General features: G+C 45.8%; 1 protein-coding gene across 1 annotated transcript in view; it reads right to left on the bottom strand.

The window, feature by feature from the left end:
• Positions 1-775: 775 nt before the first annotated feature.
• The window catches only part of LOC133761791 (maltase-glucoamylase-like), a 180,687-nt gene continuing 159,616 nt past the window's right edge, over positions 776-21,846 (bottom strand). The window contains exons 123-139 of the mRNA XM_062194622.1: positions 21,214-21,342; positions 20,861-20,971; positions 20,478-20,540; positions 14,620-14,754; positions 13,997-14,084; positions 13,174-13,312; positions 11,252-11,385; positions 11,111-11,145; positions 10,903-11,019; positions 10,371-10,519; positions 9,652-9,736; positions 8,412-8,468; positions 5,026-5,150; positions 3,370-3,458; positions 2,663-2,712; positions 1,979-2,149; positions 776-850 (exon numbers count right to left, since the gene is read on the bottom strand). Coding sequence (XP_062050606.1) covers positions 776-850; positions 1,979-2,149; positions 2,663-2,712; positions 3,370-3,458; positions 5,026-5,150; positions 8,412-8,468; positions 9,652-9,736; positions 10,371-10,519; positions 10,903-11,019; positions 11,111-11,145; positions 11,252-11,385; positions 13,174-13,312; positions 13,997-14,084; positions 14,620-14,754; positions 20,478-20,540; positions 20,861-20,971; positions 21,214-21,342 — 1,752 coding nt within the window. The remainder of the gene's footprint in view (positions 851-1,978; positions 2,150-2,662; positions 2,713-3,369; positions 3,459-5,025; positions 5,151-8,411; positions 8,469-9,651; positions 9,737-10,370; positions 10,520-10,902; positions 11,020-11,110; positions 11,146-11,251; positions 11,386-13,173; positions 13,313-13,996; positions 14,085-14,619; positions 14,755-20,477; positions 20,541-20,860; positions 20,972-21,213; positions 21,343-21,846) is intronic.

Genomic DNA, 21,846 nt, shown 5'->3' with positions numbered 1-21,846 from the left:
TGTGGTTATATACATTAGGCGCGGAGTAGATATGACTTCTACATTTCAAAGGACACCAAGTGAAGACATTTTATACTCAGGCCCTTTCCTTCATCTTGGCCTTCTTAAATCTCATCCTCATCTCTTCTCAAATGCCAAGACTTTCCTCTATCCCCACTTCTCTCTCTAAAGTGAGTTGACTCCCTGCCTCCTCCCCAGAGGAGATAATAGTTGTTTTACGTTCTTACTATGATAACATTGTTCATCATCTTCTGTTTCCTCTGATCTTCCCTGCATATCTTTGCTGTGTTTCTTTTTTCTTCACATCATTCTCTCAGCACAGTGTCCCTCTCTCCCCATAGCCAATAGCAGATGTTCTTTCTGAATACTTTTTTTGAGGTGTTGGTTAACTTTAAGACCTGGAATTGTCCTGGAAAACTTTATATTGTGTATTTAGCTAGAATGAGGCCTATTCCATGATTACACACATACACATGCACACACATACACACACACATAAACACACTTCATCATGAATTCAGCTCTCAAGTAAATATCACACGACAAATAGTACCATACGAATCACACAGTCATTAAGACAATCGATAGATTTTCCACACCTCCATACGGCCTATCCCACAGGGATAAGATTAAACCTCTAAGAGCCACAGAAAAACACACAATAAAATTAATAAAATGTTTTATTGGGCATGAGACAATTAGCAATATACAATAATTCTGTGAATATGAAACACAAGTGATTCCATAATTCATATCAGGCTCTTGCTCTGAGAGCTCATGTGCTTCTCCACGTCAATGAGATGAAGTCATGGAGGCTGACGTTTGTGCCGCTCACATCAACGCGTAACACCTGTCAGGGACAGAAAGGAAAGGATCAAAATGTCCTGCACATAAACAAATCAGGCACAAGTCAGTGGAAAGCTCACGATTCATGACTCAGCTAACAGACTGCTCTCAAATTTTAAGGTGAGTAGAATGTTTTCTAATTCCTTTGAGTACAAAGATTATTCAGTACTAAAATATCTGACTACAAATTAAATAACAAAAGATAAATGTGTGTTGCAAATTGGTTAATGTAATTTTTAAAAGATGTATTTACTTATGTATTCAAAAGGCAAAATGACAGAGACAATGAGACGGAGAAAGAGAAAGGGAGGTATCTTCTAGGTGGGGGTTCACTCCCCAAAAGGCCAAAACAGCCATGACTGGGCCAGAATGAAGCCAGGAGCCAGGAACTTCATTGATGTCTCCCAAATGGTGGCAAGCACCCAAGGTTTGGACCATTATCTGCTGCTTTCCCAGGTGCATTAGCCGGAAGCTGGGCTGGAAGTGGAGCAGCCGGGACTCCAACAAGCTCTCAGATAAGGGATGCTGGTGTAGCAAACAGTGGCTTCATCCACTGTGCCACAACACTGGTCTATAGTTCAAGTACTTTTAATGCTTCTCCATGTTCAAGATATTCTAAATTATTCTGATTCAGAAACATCAATGTTATCTCTACCTAAGATTTTCTTCTGTATTATCACATAAAATAGTCAGATAAAAGTCTGTATCTGCAGAAGTTTAAAAAAGTTTTTCATAGGTTTAAAATAAAACATCTGAGTGACAGAAAAGTAGTATATCCTACTTTAATAGTTCTTCTTTTTTCTTCTTCCATGCTACATTAAATAATGAAGCAAAATGTAGAAGGTATACTATGTTTGATAAAATATGGTAGTACAAGTTTTTGGGTGGTTGATCTCCGAGAAAGGTAAGAGAATAAAGTTTTCCACAGGTTTGGAGACAAGAAGACAAAACGAAAAGTAAGGCTCTAGGCCCTCAATTCCAGTGGTGATGAGTCATGTAGCGCTGCAGAAATACTGCAAACGGGGGTTTCTGAGGGACTTCTGGGCAGAGGACACCATTTGCGAGGGAAACAGGCAATGCTCTGGCATGTCAGTGTTGGGAAGCACCAGTGCCCCTTCCACTGGTCACAAACCTGTGTCGCAGGGTCCTGGCTGAAGATGGGGGTTATGTCCATGTTGCTCAGAGCGATGCTGACACTGGTAATGGAGACACTGCTCACTCCCCAGATTTCAATGTAGCCCAGGTTCAAAGGGTTTGCGTCATTGATGTAACTGTTAAAAACTACATGGCTCTGCAGAGTATTCTGTCATATTGGAGAGAAAAGAAAATGGAGCGGGGTCAAACAGCAAAATTAATGTAAATGTTTCTCAACCTCTTCATAGGCAGAAATGTAATCATGTGGTAGACAGCTTCAGAGTCCCCAGCTCGTGTTTGTGGAGAGTGGAAACCATGATTTGAGCACTGTCACCAACTTTGCATCGACAAACACGGGCAGGGTCTCTAGCATTGCCCTCAACAGTCTTAACTATTGAGAAATTTATATTCTACACATGGAAACGTCACACAGTGTGCTCACCATTCCAAAGAAACATGGGGACACAGAAACAACAGTCTGCTTATCTGTGAACTCTAGGCTAGAGTAAGTCACTGATGAGAAATGAATAGGTTAAGTCACAGAACACGTCCTGAGAGCATAGGAAAACTCCACCCGAGGTCTTGAGAGAAGGGAGGATGTAAATTCGCAAGGTGAGCAGTTAAATAATTCTCGGTGGTATTTTACACCCTGTAACAACCCATGTTCTCCATTCACACTCACCTGGCTGGCAGAGAAGTTGGCCAAATAATAGAGTCCTTGTTCATAGGTATCTGCAAACAAACAACAAGGTAAGCGTCACCTGAACCTCGTGTCTCCATTAAGAGGGTACAGACTAGTTTTGTTTGTCTGCGTGTTTTCATTTTCTTCCATACAGAGTGCTCTTGCGTAAACAAAGTCCTCTTTGTGGAGACTCATCAGACCGCACCCGGCCCGAGCTGACAGAAGACATTTGAAATGAGTGCACAGATCCATCTGGCTACATGGTCAGCCCCTGAAAGCTCCCAACACTGTCTCCAGCCACTTCTCTTCCTGTGGTCTCCCACTCGTAAGATCTTCCTAGCCAACTTGAAGTTTCCAGATTCCTTCTACGGGATGCACACATATGTGCACATACATGCACACACACATACAAGAGTTGGTTTATCTTCGGGGATATTAGGCAACTTGTTAAATTGTAATCTCCAAAGCACAAAGAACACCAAAAGAAAAGCTTTTGCCCTTTACCCTTAGTGCATGCCACAGGCCCAGGGAGCCTGTGGGTGAGGATCATGCACTGTAAATAACAAATAACGAACACAAACTTTTTTAACGTGGGAAAGGGAAAGTTAGGCCTGTAAGCATTCAGTATTGGTAGTTGCCAGCATTGGCAAAAGTACAGTATTGGCCATTGCCAGCATCGGCGTAAATCCCAGGTGACCCTCACTCACCAATGCTTTGCCCATCATCCCAGAAGAGCCAGCCCCCGGCAGTCCCTTCATCATCCAAGGCAACCTTGAGGCCCAAGAACTTCTGGCGGCTGCAGTGAGGCAGGAGAGGGGGACATCAGCTGTAAACAAAGCTCCGGCCACAAGCCCAGGGCTTTCATAAAAACAAAGGAGCAAGATGAAGTGCTGAATGGGATACAGATGGGGTACTAGGTTTCAGGAAACACGTGGTCTAGCTCGGGTCATCTCTAGCTGTATGAGGGATCTTCAGAACGTTCACAGCAATGCATACTATTAAAAAACTATGCAGGGATTTTAAAAAAAAAATTGCACCAAAATGTAACTTACCTTTCAATTCCAATTCCACAAATGACTTGACTACACATCAGGAAGGAGTGAGTTAGTAGTGAATCAAGGGGGACTTTGCTTTAAGGCTTGTGAAGAAACTTCAACACTGAATGCCTACTGTCCCCTTTGTGAAGAAAACCTTGATGCTAAAATCTGACTCGTCCCACGATCTCATCTCTTAAAACATGCACAGTGAGTTAGACAGTCCTCAGCTTTATCTGAATCACTGGAGTTACACGAGGAGGGGGTAAGAATTCTAGAACTGGTACTATTCCCGGTTCATCCACCTACTGATTGTGTGAGACAGAGTCAGCCCCTCAGCCACCCGAAGCTCTCTATGTTCTTCTGCAAAATTGGGACAAAAATAATATCTATCTCAGAGTTTACTCTTTTTACTTTTAATTAAGGAAAAAATAGATAAAATCCAAATAGAAGTATCCATATTACCACAGACCTAGGCACAAAGCAAGCAGTCAACTTATGTTGGTTAGTATTAACTATCACAGAGACCTACATTTAGAATTCTGAAATCTTGTATATTTGGGCCAGCGCCGTGGCTCAATAGGCTAATCCTCCGACTGCGGCGCCGGCACCCCAGGTTCTAGTCCCAGTTGGGGCGCCGGATTCTGTCTCGGTTCCCCCTCTTCCAGTCCAGCTCTCTGCTGTGGCCCAGGAAGGCAGTGGAGGATGGCCCAGGTGCTTGGGCCCTGCACCCTCATGGAAGACCAGGAGAAGCAACTGGCTCCTGGCTTCAGATCAGCACGGTGCGCTGGCCACAGTGTGCCGGCTGCAGCACGCTGGCCGCGGCGGCCATTGGAGGGTGAACCAACGGCAAAGGAAAACCTTTCTCTCTGTCTCTCTCTCTCACTGTCCACTCTGCCTGTCCAAAAAAAAAAAAAAAAAAAAAAATCTTGTATATAAGAAGTCTCAGTGTCAGGCATCCATTGTAATATGGTTAAATATTTTTTCAGCAGTATTTTTTCTTAGGAAATATTTTTTCTTAGGAAAAAATCAAATAAGATCTAAACAGTCTTCTAAAACTATCATGAAGCATGGCTGTTCCTATTGTGATTTCCATTTCAAAGGTGACCTCCAACACCTATCATCTCTTCCACTTAGATCTAAAATAGCTGTTAAAAATTGCTCAGAGTGCAGATTTTGAAAAGGGCTCAAACACAGATGAGCAAACACATACAATATGGGTGTTGAGTGACACTGTCTTTGAGCTGGAGTGATACTTTCCTGTTGGGCGTCTTTACCAATGGGTGCACTAACTGCTATGGAAAGAGGATCCCTGGTCCCATTGCTCACCTCTGGTTGGTGTTCAGCGCAGGCTCCTGCCAGGGCAGGATGTAGCCGCCACGGACGTGAAGGTTGATGTGGTCAAGAGGGGCGGGCAGGACCTTCCACTCTCCCCTTGCATTTATATCCACACCCTGTTGGCCGGAAGAAATCAGAGATGATGAGGAGGTAGACACAGCAATGTGTTTTTCCAGGAGTCTCATCCACAGATCTGCAAATGCATCACCCATCAGCGTACACCTGCACTATACTCCCCACATTCTCCCAGCTGCTGAATCGAATCTAGCATTACGGCTACATCATTTCTGAGACAATCTTGCCATTGGGAGCCTTACTGCTCACATGACATAAACCGTTAGGGTCATGTGAGGTTCCCTGCTCCTCTCACTCCACAGCCTGTCTCTGTGTCACACTGCATGGCTGCAGGAGGTGAAACAATGCATTCATCCACTTCCACTTCGTGTAGGTTCCTGATGCATCTCTACAATGGCCCACCCCACCCGCTTAACCGTGACTCCTTCACAGCAAAGACCAAGGTGAGCGGACTGATTTTAGGAACAATTATCTTTAATTACTGCACCTGCATTTATGTCTGCCTCATGTGTGAGGTGCTCGCTGGCTCAAATCATGGACCTCAGTTCCAAAGGGACTGCCACACCACATCTTCCAACTAGAGCAGACTTCTCAGGTTGACACAATTAACAGTTGGGGACAGGTAACATTTCACTGTGGCTGCCCTGTGCTTTTGTGATGTTCGGTAGCATTCTCAGTGTCTACTGAATAGATGCCAGAGGCAACATCCCACACTCTATGGGGCAAAGAAATCTGTCTCCAGGCATTGCCAAATGTCTCCTTCTAGGCAAACTCCCCCTATTTGAGAACTACTATTCAAGAGGTAAGGAGCAGTTATTGTGGCCAATGAGTAAAAAGATGTGCATAACTGTGTTTTAATAAAACCTTACTTACAAAAATAGGCCACAGCTAGATTTAAATGTAGGCCATAGTTGGCCAATTTCAGCTCCAGAACAAAGAATAGGTGCATAAAACTTGTAAAAATTAGTAAATGGCAGACTTATCCATTAAACCCAACAATATAATCTTCAATTTAATTAAACATCAAAATTTTCTCTTTTTTACTCAGTGGCTTACTCAAAAAGTTTTTGCCTTTGCACATCATTTTATTTGTCTTTCTTCAATGAAATTCTGGTTGAAGAAAGTTATCATCTATTTAAACGTATAAAGAAAATCAGCCACTCTAGGACAATTTTCTTTATGAGCTCTCACACTTCACTTTCTTCTACATAGTATATGTAATTATTTGCATACATACAAGAGTACTTCAAAAAGCGTATGGGAGGGGTGATGTTGTGGCATAGGGGGTCAAGCTGCCACCTGCAGTGCCAGCATCCCATACTGGTGCCAGTTTAAGTCCTAGTTGATCTATTTGCAATTCAGCTCCCTACTAATGCACCTGGGAAAGCAGCTGGGGGATGACCCAAGTGCTTGGGCCGCTGCACCCATGTGGGAACCCCTGAGAGAAGCTCCTGGCTCCTGGCTTTGGCCTGGCCAAGCTCCAGCTGTTGCAGCCACTTGGGGAGTGACCCAGCAGATAGATGACCTCTCCCTCTCTGTCTCTCCCGCTCTCTCTCGCTCTCACTCTGCCTTTCAAATAAATAAATCTTTTTTTAAAAAGTCCATGGAAAATGCACATTTTGACAAAACCATGAAGGATGTCAAAAGTTTTTGCACCAAAATAAACTTATCTTTTAATTTTATTTTCCCATAAAACTTGTGAAGTACCCTTAGTATTTAGGACAAGAAAATAATAGCTCCAGATTGCATAATGAGCTCCAAGGAAAATGTTTCCTGAATTCCATCACCCAGAGCTCAGTAAGGTGACCTCACCTGGGCAAGGCTGAGACTAGAATGAGGCAAGTGAGACCCCTGGAGTGTGAAACATTAAGGAGGCTCTGGCTGTCATGTCCTGGAAGTGCAGGGTCTTACAACGGTTACCTCCTTAAACTCTGTGCCTTTGGCCAGTGCCATGGCTCACTTGGCTAATTCTCCACCTGCACCCCGGGTTCTAGTCCTGGTTGGGGTGCCAGTTCTGTCCTGGTTGCTCCTCTTCCAGTCCAGCTCTCTGCTGTGGCCTGGGAGGGCAGCAGAGGATGGCCCAGGTGCTTGGGTCCCTGCACCCGCATGGGAGACCAAGACCAGGAGGAAGCACCTGGCTCCTGGCTTGGGATCGGTGCAGCGCACCGGCCGTAGCGGCCATTTGGGGAGTGAACCAACAGAAGGCAGACTTTTCTCTCTGTCTCTCTCTCTCTCACTGTCTATAACTCTACCTGTCAAATAAAAAAATTAAAAAAAAAAAAAACACCACTCTGTGCCTTAGTCTAGGCCCTCTACCAGGGAGCCTCAACATACTCAGAGGGACTGACCTCTAGTGAATGGAAGGTCAGCATGAAACTCAAGGCCAAGACCAGGCCCTGTCTCAGAAAAACCTTGGCAAGAAGCACATAGCAGAGTCTATCAACAAGATAGGGCCAAGATAGCAAAAGAAACGGAGTGTGGGGTGCACAGGCGTCGTAGCACAGAGAGAAAGAGGAACACACTTCTCATCCCACTGCGATCCCCCGGATGAGAGAGGCTGCGAGATGCTCTGCCGCTTGTCTTCCTGCCGTATTCCCACTCCGTCAGTTCTGCTCAGAAAGTCAGAGGAGTTGTCCAGGAAGAAGGGCGAGGAACACCCCCCTTTATTCTGCCCAAGGATGTAATTCGGATTCACCCATGTTCCGTGGGAGACTGGTCTGACATTGCTTTGAGGACCCATTTCCCAGCTGAGCCTTGCGGCTCCAGGTAGGATCCTCACTTCTAAATGCCCTTGCTCTGTTAGATCACAGGGCCAGGGCCTCTGCCTCCGTGAGCATTTTACACGCTGCCTTACAGCTCATTCGCCTGTGGTAGTTTTATAGAGAACGCTGAGCGTCCAGGCTAATCAAGAGGACATTTAACCAAAAGGCAGAGAGGAGCAGGCCTCTGTACTTCTACTCGAAGCAGTCTGCAGCACAATTTCAGGTGTCCAGTAGTATCTGGCCTAAGACACCACTTAGTGATGGCACAAGGAAAGATGGAGGCAGATCCATAAAGGACACTGTGGATGGTCAAGCATTCATTGAGTGAGCTCTTTATGAGTTGTTTCACTGTTCACAATGAGGGCAGTGGCCTTACCCCACCTGGAGGTGAGAAAAATCAGGGCACAAGGGTTGAAAGTGATGGGGCCAAGGCCACATGAGGTGGGATCCAGAGGCAGCGTTTGGCCTCACATCTGTCCCACCTAAAGCTTCTGTAGCCCACCATTTTCCCCAGATTGTGTAAATATTTAGAAAACGTACCGTGTAGTAGTCATACCAGCGGGCTCCAGGGAAATACGCACTGACTTCTCTGGCATTCTGGAATTGAACACAGACAAGGTGTGGGCTGTGGGCACAGTCAGCCAGGACAGAGGACAAATGTTTGCAGAGAAAAGGGGTTAAAGCCATAGTGATGGCCTTGGATCCACTTCCTCGTCCCTGTCCAGCTCAGCAGTGTAAGAACATTCCTTCCTTTTCCACTTTGCAAACAGGGGAGATCCGCCTCCCCAGACAAGTGGCTTCCATAAAGCCCTTTTCCTTTGCCAAGACTTCAGGGAATAAACATTACTATTTGCTTATGATCTTACCCTATCCCCTATTTAAAAAGACAAACAACTGAGTTTCAGGGTGAGGCAGAAAAAAAAATTCATAAACACAATGATTTTTTAAATTTTTTTTTTAAGTTTAAAAGGCAGAAAAAAGGAGAGAGAAGGGTTGGGAGAGATATACTCCATTCACTGGTTCTCTCCCCAAATGCCTACAACATCCAGGCCTGGACAAGGCAAAAGCAAAAAATAGAGAGCTCATTCCAGATCTCCGACACAGGAGTAGGAAACCCAAATATTAGAACCATCACCTGCTGTGTCCCAGGGTGTACATTAGCAGGAAGTTGGATTGCAGCTGGGACTCCAAGGAGGTGCTCCCAAATAGCACACTGGCTTTCTGGACAGCATTCTAAATTTTGTACAAATGCCTGCCCGTGTACATACAGTAAGATGTGAGGAGGTGCGATTAGCTGGAATTCCCCACAGAGGTCCAATCACCAGCAGGAAACAGAGACAGTTCTTGCTTCCTAGGAGGCCGCTGGGGGTAGGACGGGAAGGGGTAGCCAGCAGGAAGACTGCATGGATCACTCATTGCAATCCATCAGCACTGAGAAGCTACGTTCTAACAGCAACAGCGGAAAGTAAGGGGTAATCTGCACTGCTGCCTCCACCCAGCTCTTACTCCTCATTTTACTTAAGGGAGAAATGATTAAATCTGCAAATACAGCAGAAAGTATTTTCTATTCTTGATATCCTAGGAACAAGAATTGTTTTCACTCATTTCAAACACAAAGAACCTGAGGCCCAGAGTCCGAGTGACAGGCTCAGAAGGGGAGGAGGAGACAGAGGCAGAACAAGAAGCAGGTGTCAGGACCCCAGCACCAGACCTCTCCTCCCCTCACTGTTCTCCAGCCTCACAGCCAGGACCCTCTGCCCACCAGAGGCCCCCTACTCACAGGCTCCAGCACAGGGCTGACCAGGAAGGCCGGGCCCAGCAGGAACTGACCATCTATGTCCCAGGTCACCCGGTCTGACACAAACCTGGAAAGGACAGGAAGGAGCCACAGTCACAGCCCAGCCAGGCCCAGCCCTGAAGGAAGTCCTCAATTCAGATCCAAGTCAGGAGCCAGCTGCACCTCAGCATCCTTACTCCTGGCCTAGGTCTGGTTCACTCAGGAACACACAGGCCCCACAGCCAACTGTTCTAGGACATGTTCATCAAACATTAGAACTGGGGAGAGTTAGCTGTTATCTCCTATAAAGTATGTCCACACATCTTTACCTTGGCATGGTTTAAATGCCAGGAAGGCCCTCACCCCCCCAAGTCTCCACTACAGAAATGCCTTATTTTAAGGCCTGAGTTCATCGGGATCTGGGACAGCACACAACCAAACAGCCACAGAAGATTTAGCTTTGCATGGACAAAATGAAAGAACCAATCCTGTGCTGAATTTTATCATTTCAATTTTTTTCAATCAAAAAATAACATTTACCAACAACCCACGGCATGTATAATAACACTGTGCAGAAAGGGTTAATAATGTTCTGCATCAGGAGATCTTATGGAAAAGGCAATGCTGTATTCCCTGTAGAGGGTTTATTTTCATCCCCTGCCACCCTAGTTCTCTAGGAAGGAAGTCACCCACTGGTCACTGAGGTCCCACCAGACACTCACTCGTGCAGGAGAGGCCGCACCACAGTGCTGCCCTCCACGTGGGCCTTGTGCATCAGGGTGTAGAGATAGGGCAGCAGGGTGTATCTGGTCTCCAGGACGCTTCTGGAGAGATTCACGAAGGTAGCGTTCCAGGACACAGGGTCTTGTCTCTGCAAAAGAGGAAGAGGACTGTGAGGAGCTCAGCCTAGAGGATCTTACATCCTTAAGGAAGTCACTGAGAGCTAATTCCTGATGAAGATCACACACAGCCACTCCAAAGATGACGACCAGGTAAGTCAGGGAACATTGCTAACAGACTGCATGAGGCCCCTGGGTGAGCTCAGTGAGATTTCCCATAAGGCATTCTTCTTGGGATACACTGTCTAAACAAAAGGGTAAGCTAAAGAACATAGGTAAGCACAGTTCATGCAGACACAGGGTTCTCTATTTTAAAGACACCCCCAGTGAAAACCGACTGCAGAAATTGCAGCTCACAAATGGAGGGCGCCTTTCACACATCACACAACACTTGAGGGAGCAGCGAATGCCCTACCTTGGTCCCAATGGTGTTGTGGTTCCTGGAGAAGGGGTAAAAGGCCCCCAGCTGCATCCAGCGAGCACACATCTCATACTCAGCATCTTGGAAGAACCCACAGATGTCTGCTCCTGTCTGAACCGAGAAGCAAGAAAAGGGGCCTGCTGAGGGCTCTGAACGCTGTCCCCAGCTCCCAGGTCACCAGCAGGGATCCAGGGACACTTACATAGGGAATGCCAAAGAGGCTGAACTCCATCATGCCTGCAAAGGGAACCACAGCGGGGTGAGACCAGGCCCTGAGCCCTGCCCCCTGCTCCCCTCACCGCCCCCTCCCTGCCAGCAGGGGCCCTGGCACAAGGCTGCACACCAATGATAGACTTCCTCAGCTGGTCCCACGCGGCTGTGTTGTCTCCCAGCCAGTGTCCACCCCAGCGGCCAGAAGAGGGGAACGTGGAGCGGGTGATGACGATCCCTCGCTGTCCCGTCACCTCCTGCACGGCTCTGGGTGGAGGGAAAGGAGGTGAGCTGAGGGCACAGCAGGGGATGGAAAGGCACAGAGCTCCTGCCCTCGGGGCCCTGAACCCAGGACACGGTCACCTGATGTCTGCTGTATGACTGCAGGGACACGGAAATCAGCCAGCGTGAGGTCCCCATCGACTGATCCCAGACCATGGACATGACTATCATGGCTGTACCTTTACACAATGTTCTACCAAGACACTTGTCATGTGGCAAACCCACTGAGTTGCCCCAAAATACTAAGCAACCCCAGAGTTTCAATTTGTCTATTCTGCACAGTCAGGCATTTACAACGTCCTTTCAGCCCATGATGGATTACACATACAATGGCCACCCCATACAATTGCAACAGAGCTGAAAAATTCCTACTTTCCAATGGTGGCATAATTGTTGTAAGTGATATCACTACAAAGCACTGACTTGTTTTTGATAATACAAGAGTTAACAAACCTACCACACTGCCAGTCAAATAAAAGTACAGTCCATACAATTACCTACAACTCGATATATGTAATAACGATAAATAATGACTTCATCACTGTTTTTCATATTTAGAACAACGCAATTTTTCATTGGTTTGGAGTACACTCCTCCTACACATAAAAATCAGTTACTGCAAAATAATGTACCATGTTGTACCTGTGGCATCTTCATGTGGCTAGGATTTCTGTGCTCTTTTCTGCAATAGATGCCACCATGATTGACATATCCTCTCTAGACTACTGCATTTCTCAAGAAGTCTCACCATTATTGTGCTATAAATTTATATAATTGGGGAGAGAGAGTTTGTTTACCTTTTAAGATTTCCCTAAGGATTTGTATTATTCATTGAAGTCAAACGTATACCTGTGCTAATTCAGTAGATCATTCATTGACTATCCAGAGAGAGAATGGCCAAAAAGTAAATCCTAATAAAGATGATTCACTTTTTAAAAAAGATTCATTTCTTATAGGGATATATATATATATATATATATATATATATATATATATAGAGAGAGAGAGAGAGAGAGAGAGAGAGAGAGAGACGGAGACAGAATCTTCCATCTGCTGACTTACTCCCCAGATGGCTGCAATGGCCACAGCGAGGCCAGGACAAAGCCAGGAGCTTCTTCCTGGTCTCCCACATGGGTGTGGGAGCCCAAGTCCTTGGGCTATCTTTGGATGCTTTCCCAGGTGCATTAGCAGGGAGCTGGATCAGAAGCAAAGCACACAAACCAGTGCCCCTATGTGATGCTGACACTACAGGATGCGACAGTGCTGACCGGAGATGATTCACTTTTGAAATAAGTAGAGAGATGTCCAGTCATCTGCATTACTCTTGCCACTTATAACTAAAGTTATTACGGCAGCAGCTGCACTGTATATCCATCAGTGTATCTACACATGTCTCCACATGATAAAAAGCATAGTAGATTGAATATGTACACTGTAATGTAGTCACTATCAAGTAGCATGAACGATAGATAATTGTTTGCGCTGTACTTTCATTTGAATGGAAGTTCATTAGGTTTGTTTACCCCTGTACCACCATACACATGGAGTAATGCATTGGATTAAGCCTTCTGTGGGTTATGACATGACTTGGAAAACAAAACTATTGGTTTTTCACTTGTGGGTGCCTTCTTTATCTAAATCTCTCTTGATTATAAGCACAGAGCCTGGCTCAATGAGTGCTTGCTTAGTTAATAAGAATTGTTACACTGTAGCTTCATCCACCACTGGCTGTTCTGCAGGCTGTACCCAGTGCAGAAGGAGACAGTGACTCACTCGTAGGTGGGTCTGGTCTGGGACCACCCGTACAGGCTGTGTACGTCATAGTGCCGCACACGGGAGCCGTCTGGCAGGATCTGCTCACTCTCCATGCACAGGGTCTTGCTGTTCAGGCCCGCGCCCCTGGACTCCAGGTCTGGGGGAAAAGATGCAGGGATTAAAGCCAGCTCTGATCCCGAGTGTCTTGTGCTTCTCTTCAAGAGACTGGATCCTGGATCCTGAGATAATTTGACCTCTGCATGAGTCCTTCTGTTCTCCAGGGGTCTGGGAATAGTGCTCATCAGCTCTGAGCCACAAAGGTACTGGCAGATGTTTCCACAGTCAAGTTTCTTGGAGAAAGCAGAGGTTTGACAGAATGCACAATTATCAAATAGTGTTCCACAAATCCTGATGTGGGCTTCGAGTGTGTAAATTACTTCTTATAGTTCTTATCAAATTGCCATGATAGCATTATGTGCATTTTATGGTTTAGAAAACCTAGCCTTGCAATAACTGTTTAATAACTGTTTAATCTGCGGGAGTGTATGACTCACAGAATGATCTCTGGAGCCATTATGAACAGAAGTAAAACTCCAAAGTCCACCTGCTCTGTGATAAGGGGACGATACTACTTTGTGGCTCAACACAATTCTGTGAAGGGATTAACACAACCCTAAGAAATTTACCCAGCAGGCCCAGGGGCTTGCACACGTCTGACTGGTGGTGTTTGAAGTGCATTTGTTTCTGGCTCCCCAAAACCCACAGTGCCAATGAGCAAGCCCCGGCCCCTGGGCTCTTCAATGGCCGTGGCTCTGCAGCTGAGGAGGCCAAGGGTCCTTACGTGGCATGTAGGGGGGATGGTTCAGAGTGGGATCCGTGCAGCCTGCAGGAACTGCCCCATTCACAAAGCTCGCCGGTTCATTCATGTCCTAGAAATGTCAACACAGACATAACGTAGAGTTATCGTGTATTATAGTCTTTCAATTCAGAGACCAGATGCTAGATAATCATTCTGTATCCAGAACTCCCTGTGGAGGTCAGTCCAGGGAGGCTTATCAAATGCCAGTAAGAATAAAAAACCAATTAACCTCTACAGAACGACTGGCATGGTAATTTAAAAAAGGGAAAGTTCCAAGGTGTTTCTCATAGTCATCTCTGAGGCTTTAGAGCTGGAACCTCAGACAAGGTACAAGGTACGAGGGATTTCAGTGCTGTGCAGTTCCTGGGTGGAGGGAGTGCTGTCTATGTCCCAAGTCTTTCTTGGTGAAATATTATCATTTATCACAGGTCAGTGATACCAGTGCTAAAGCACACAGAGACACACACTGATGCTCACACACACACACACAGAGACACACACTGATGCTCTCACACACACACAGAGACACACACTGATGCTCACACACACACACAGAGACACACACTGATGCTCACACACAGACACACACAGACACACACACTTACAATCCACAAGCCGTCGAACTTCAAGCTCTTCTCAGGACTCTGTGGGTTGGTGTACATTTCTTGTATTTCCCTCTTCCACCACGTGATGGTTGAATTACGGAAGAAGTCTGGGAAGGCTGCATAAGCTCTGTATTGCTGTAAGAATTAAATACAGTCCATTTGTATCAAGCAAATTATACAGCAAATAGGCACTCATAAGTGCAAAGTCTTAAACCACAGAGTGTAAGGTACTCTGATCAGAGCCTAAGTAACGCTCTTGATTTGTTAGAAAAATACTGAGTGTTAGTAAGAAAACGTACTGCAAATTGCTCCTCCCCACATATGGACAACATCCATAGACCGTTTCTCCTCTTCCAGGTACCATGAATGGTAAGCACCAACACCCTGAACTCGTTATCTCACGCGTTAGATGCTCAACCCTCAACTTATGTCCTGCCATTGCCCGAGGACTCCATGAAGACAGAGCAGGAGCCCAGAGCACCTGCAGCCCCACAGGGCAGACGTCAGATGCACTGAACCAGGTGAACCTCCAGGATGTTTCCTAATGTTGCAGAATCACATGGAACCTCTGGACGTGTGTGTGTGTGTTGTGTGTGTGTAACAAAAATCAGGAAGATTAAAAAGGAAGTTCAAACCTCCCCTTCTCTTTACCTTCTCTCAATAATTAAATCAATGTCTATTTTAACCTGACAAGGGATTCAACATGTAACTCCTTTGAAGATTCCCAAATCAAGGAAGTGGGAAATGTTTTGAGGAGATGGAAACACTAATAACTGTGATATAATCATCACCTACTGTATACCTGTAACAAATTGTCACACTTGAATCCATAAATATATATAATTATTATGTTCAACTAAAAATTAGCATTGAGAAACCTAACTCCTTAACCATATTATATTTTCTGATTGATCATTATAGTGCCCATGGTGTTTATCTTAGGAATTTTCTTCAAATGCAAACCCAACGCATAATCGTTGTTTCACACCCCTTATCTGCAGCAAGCATCCCAATTTCTCCTTATCCCATGTCATTTTTAAGAGAAATGATACTCTTTTGTATGGTTCAGTACATGCTCTCCTCTATGTTACTCATGGCACTTTATGAGCTAAAGAAATAAATAATGCTGGGGGCAAGAGAGGGTAGAACCAGCAGAACGAGGGCAGGGTTAATAGAACTGTGGTGCTTGTACACAGCAGACACAAAGCAAATAGGAACTCCTGCGTCTGGATAAACTGCAGAAGACGAACACAGAGGAGAAAACAGAAGCGGACCAGGAGCCAAGAACCTGCCTCTTGGAGGACCGACGGGGCATTGAGCGGCACCACTCAGCTCCTGAGAAGGGAGCACAGCAGGGGTCATTTGCAAGATGGAGGTGGACACCAGTAGACCAGAGGACGGGAAACTTTCACCCGACACAGGCAGCCCCAGCCCAGCCAAGGGTAGAAAGTGGGGAAGGTGGGAGGATGAAAATTAAAGTCAGTGTCAGTCACGTTTGAGTCAGAGCTGCAGCCGCTGCGGGGTTCCCTCGGGAGATTAGAACAACTAGGATTTATTAACCACATGAAGTGCTGCTGTTAAGATCCTTACTCACGTAACAAAAACATCTTGCCTTTGCACAAAGTGCTGCCTTTCTCTTATTCCTTTTTAAAAAAGATTTATCTGAGAGTCAGAGTTATAGACAGAGATGGAGAGAGAGAACGCTCTTCCACCCACTGGCTCACTCCACAGACGGCTGCAAAGGCCAGCGCTGGGCCAGGCCGAAGCCAGGAGCCAGGAGCTTCATCTGGGTTTTCTGGGGCTTTTCTCAGGCCATTAGCAGGGAGCAGGATCTGAAACGGAGCAGCCAGGACACAAACCAACACCCACATGGGATGCTGGCACCAAGGGCGCAGCTTTACCTGCTGTACCGCAGGGCAGCCCAACACTCACTCCTGTGTGTATGAAACTTCTACCCTTTGCTTTCGCCTCCACTATACCTTGTCTTCAGCCCCTGTGCACGTTTGACCTAGGACCCCTTATCACAACGCTAACACATCCGATTCCCAGACTGTAATCCAGGCTTACGGAACTAAGTCTCCAACTTTGGACTCAGAAAGGTACTTCCCTGGCTTTCTTAGCTATTTGATTCATTACTCAACGTTACCCTCATCAAGGCGGACCTACACATTAACAGCCTCACCTTATCAGACTCACCAAATGGATTATATGAATATAATTATTATAGCTATTGGGGCCGGTGCCACAGCTCACTAAGTTAATCCTCCGCCTGCGGCGCCGGTACCCCGGGTTCTAGTCCCTGTTGGGGTGCTGGATTCTATCCCGGTTGCCCCTCTTCCAGTCCTGCTCTCTGCTGTGGCCTGGGAGGGCAGTGGAGGATGGCCCAAGTGCTTGGGCCCTGCACCCACATGGGAGACCAGGAGGAAGCACCTGGCTCCTGGCTTCGGATCAGCACAGTGCACCAGCCGTAGCGGCCATTTGAGGGATGAACCAACGGAAGGAAGACCTTTCTCTCTGTCTCTCTCTCTCACTGTCTATCTCTACCTGTCAAAAAAAAAAAAAAAAAAAGATAGCTACTGGGAATCTCTTATGAGCTGCCTAATACACTCCATGACCCTGTAGTGAAGTGCCTCTCAGGGGCACAATTGGTATGTGGGTAAAGAGAATTATTTGAGGAGAATCCATGGTGATAAGAACAATGGGCATCCCTGGCCACCACCCAAGAACAGCCACTTGGTGTTCCCAAGTCACTGAGATAACCAACTCTGCCCTGCAGATCACCACATTGTCCTCAAGGTGGCAGGTCTGCCCCTAGTGGCTCACGGGCTGTAGCATTCAAAGTGGTAGCCTCTGGATTACTGAAGGTCCCCTCTACCGATGTAAAGAGGAACTGAGTGTCTCTGGCCTAGCAGGCTCAGCTGCCTGGAAGACTGAACCTCAAGTGGGGAAGAGAACAGTAAGCTACACCCTCGTCCTCAAATCCTTCATAGTCAGATAAATAGATAGATGATAGAGGTCTAGTAGTAGACAAAAGGAAAACAGTCTTGAACTTAGTATGAACTATTCTGACTAATCTTACCAACCAGTCCTAGTTTGCTTCTGCTTTTCCTTTGACATCTGCTGCCAGAAAATAGATACACAGTGCATGAGCTAAGGATAATGTCTCAAAGTGTGGGTGTCTCGCTTTACATCTACAGTGAAACTGCTACCTACTAGAGACAAACAGCAGGTAACTTCCTCACGGGCTCAAAGTACTGTCTACTCTGGCTACTCTAGCAGAGCTGGCCCAGTCCTGAGCCCTTTGTCCCCAGACTATGCTATTTATTTTTAATATCTGTCTTCCCCTGTACAACTTACCCCTTACCCTAAGAACTATCTGGATGAGATATGGACATCTGGTCCACCTCCTGCCAGCTTCATTCCTGGTGACTTAGCCATTCTGTGATACCTCTGCTACTGGTTATAACGCTACATTGTATGAAAAAGAGCACTCATAAGGGCCACGGTCCCTGAGCATCTGAGTCACTGAGACCTGAAGCCTCAGCTGCTGTGCTGCGCTCTCGCAACACTGAGATTCATCTGATGGCGCCTCCATCCGGACAGAGTTTCTAAACACTCCAAGTTACACCACACTGCTGGCCAGAGAAAGGCCACCTTCTTTGTTTCTTCAGCCCTTGGCAAGGTCTTAGGAAAGGGGCTTACCTTATCTTCCCAGCTATTCTATGGGGCTTACATTGGCTACATTTGTCCCGCCACAGTTCATATGCAGGGAAAACAATCACGGTTGAAGAAAAACTGCTTAGAGCATAGCAAGGCCCTTGCTCTCCGGCAGGGTGTCCAACCACACCCTGGGATCCCCAGTCACAAGGATTATCAGAACAGCAGACAATAAAGCCAACAGCCAGCATCAATGCACTGTATACATGTTTGGTCAGAGTAGAAATGAAGCCTTCCTCAAACATCATGCTGAGTGAAATAAGCCAGTCCCAAAGGGACAAACATCATATGTTCTCCCTGATCGGTGACAACTAACTGAGCACCTAAAAGGAAACCTGTAGAAGTGAAACTGACACTTCAAGAAACAATGACTCGATGAGCCCTTGTCCTGACTGTCGAGGAACAGCTTACTACTTTATTCCTTTTAGTATTTTTTCTGTTTTACTTAATACCATTGGTTGAACTCTTTAATTAACACACAATTGTTCTTAGGTGTTTAAATTTAACCCTGTTAAAAATAAGAATGGGAAAAAGAGAGGGAGGAGATGTACAGTTCAGCACATGCTCACTCGGACTTAGCCCTAATGGTAGAGCTAGAAACGTGCCATGGGACTCCAAATCTCATTAAGTTGACATTTACCGATGCCATCTTACTAGTTAAAGTGATCAGTTTAAGTTCATGATTGATCATAAAGATAGGATTGTCAAAGAGCTCACATAAACAAGACCAGTGTTTGCTAATAATAACTGATAGAATTACAAAGGAGAGAACAATCCAACATGGGAAGCAGGATACACAGCAGACTCATAGAATGGCAGATGTCCTAAACAGCACTCTGGCCTCAGAATCAGCCCTTAACGCATTTGGATCTGGCTAAAAAGCCCATGAGAGTTTCTCAGGCATGGAAAGCCAAGACACTATCGCAGAAAAAAAAATGACCTAAATGAAAGATCTCTGTGACTGAGATCCCAGTGGATAGAACAGGCCATCAAAGAGGGAGGTACATTTCTCTGAAGGGAGGAGAGAAATTTCACTTTGACTATGACCTTGTCTAAATAAGGTCAGGGTTTGTGAACTCAAGAGGCTTCCATAGCCTTGGCAGCTCATGACAAGAGCCCCTCGGGTGATTAGGTAAGAGTGTCAACTGTTAAATCAACAACAGGAGTCACTGTGCACTTACTCCACATGTAGGATCTCTGTCCTTAATGTGTCGTACTATGCGAATTAATGGTAAAACTAGTCTTCAAAAAGTACTTTATACTTTGTGTGTCTGTGTGCATGCAAACTTTTGAAATCTTTACTTAGTATATACTAAATTGATCTTCTGTATATGAAGATAATTAAAAATAAATCTTAGTGAAGAATGGGATGGTTTGCAGGTAGGAGGGTGATTATGGGGGGAAAACCGCTATAGTCCAAAAGTTGTACTTTTGAAATTTATATTTATTAAATAAATGTTTTAAAAAAAGAAATGAACCTTCCCTCAAATAGCAAGAAACCATATACTCATTCAAGTAACAAATGTTTACCGAAGCTTGGAAAAACTTCAGGTCTAAAAGCATGGACCACAAGAACCTGGCATCAGGAGATAGTAAGTGTTAATACAGAAATAATATGTAAAAAGCAATGCTGAGAGATTCAAGGAAGGATTGGGAGTGGGGAGAGAGATTTATGAATAAAGATGGAAAAGTCTGATGTGAAAATTTAAAAAAAAATAGAGAGAAAATGAACCAATCACTAAAGACAATTGTTGGAGACTTTCAAATGAATAATTAAAGAAATAACAACAGGTATTTAGTCAGAGAAAAAAAAACAGTAATTTGTACAGGTATCATCCAGTGAAAATTCCATGGGCCTCTGAGATTCGACAACCCTGGGCTTGAAGTAACCACCCCATCTCTAGACACATGGGCCAGGAATTTCAGCTCTCTGAGCACTGAATCCCAAGATTAATCACTCAGTACTGCAGTTGAGAGTAAAATGCTACATGTAAAGTGACTGGCACACAGCCACCCAGGACACAAGCCCTAAATGGTTTACCCTCGCCTCACTCAAGTGTTTAGATAGATCCAGCACCCTGGGTGTAGGGGACACTCCCACCAACCCTGCTTTCACTCAACATCCACACGGGGTCTCTTACCTCCACTTGACTGTCCCAGTCCAGAGAGCTGTTCACAACAACACCAGGGTAGTCAGGCCAGACCTGAGAAGAGGAGAATACTAAGTATCAATGGATCAGTCCATTTTCCTTATATACTATTTCCTGAGAAATTTTAAGCCATGACACTAGGGAAAATAGCATATAAATTATCATGCAGGATAAATGCATCTATTCACTTAAAAAGTCTTCAACTGTTTCAATAAATATTTATTGAAAAATGAGAACTTTTGATATCAAAGCCCAAATGCAAAAGGTCAAGAAAACCACAGGCACAAACAGACATAGCGGTGACCCACCCCAGGTTCAGACATAGCATGACCCACCCCAGGCTGGGCACTGGCAGATAACTGCTCAGCTCATACCTTTCCCCAGACAATGCCGCCGTCATTCGGGTATTTGATGAAGACGTCGTCCTCCACACCTCGAGTGAAGGCAGGGTAAGGCTGCGTCTCATTGCCAGAGATCGCTGGGTCCTGAAATCAAACCACAATCAGCTGGGAAAACCAAAGCTGGCGATGACAAGGACATAAAAAAGGAGGATTCCTGCAGAGAGAAGGCCTTAGGGTCCCCTGGGTGGTAGTTTCTGGACTCCAGGGAAATGCATTTCCTAGTGGGGCTTCCATTTCCCGCTCACTCCATGGAGGGAAGGACAGCACAGGGCCTTCTCCACCACAGCCCATCAGCCTCCCCACACGACATCCACGTGAGCACCAACCAGGATGAGGATGACCCGCATCCCATCGCCACGCAGGCGCTGGATCAGAGCTGGGAGCCCAGCAAACTTGGGGCTGAGGGTGAAGTCCAGCTGCCGCTCCATGTAGTCGATGTCTGAGTACTGCACGTCCTGGGGAGAGACACAGGGCCACCGAGTGCTGCTGCGGCCCAAGCCCAGGCTCCACACGCAGCCCTCTGCCACGGCGCCCTGAGTTACAGACAGCTTCCTTTATAAGCTTTCACAACCCACACCCCAGCTTTGTTCACTGCGATCCATTCTCTGACCATTGAACCCCTCTTGTTCTCCAGTAATGGGGAGAGTTTGTTTCCACAAGCATTTCCTCTGATAACTAGGCCCATGATCCCTACCTTCAACCAGTGATTAGCTCAGAGCTGATGGAGGAGTGGTCAACAGCACAAGGGAAGAGTTGGAACTTAGAACAACTTGCATCTACACATATGCATGCAATTATGCAACTAAATTTGTGTTAATTTTTCGATTAAATAACAGCACTGTTTTGGCAGGGGAGGGGGCTACATCTGACCTGCAGGCCACACAAGGCCCGTGAAATCATTTGGTCTGGCCCTGCCAAGTAAACCATAGCTGAGACCTGACATACCATCAATCTACAGC

This window comes from Lepus europaeus, chromosome 1, assembly GCF_033115175.1.
Source record: "Lepus europaeus isolate LE1 chromosome 1, mLepTim1.pri, whole genome shotgun sequence".
Lineage (NCBI taxonomy): Eukaryota > Metazoa > Chordata > Mammalia > Lagomorpha > Leporidae > Lepus > Lepus europaeus.
The sequence above is the reverse complement of the archived record's forward strand: the minus strand, read 5'-3'. Positions and strand labels throughout refer to the sequence as shown.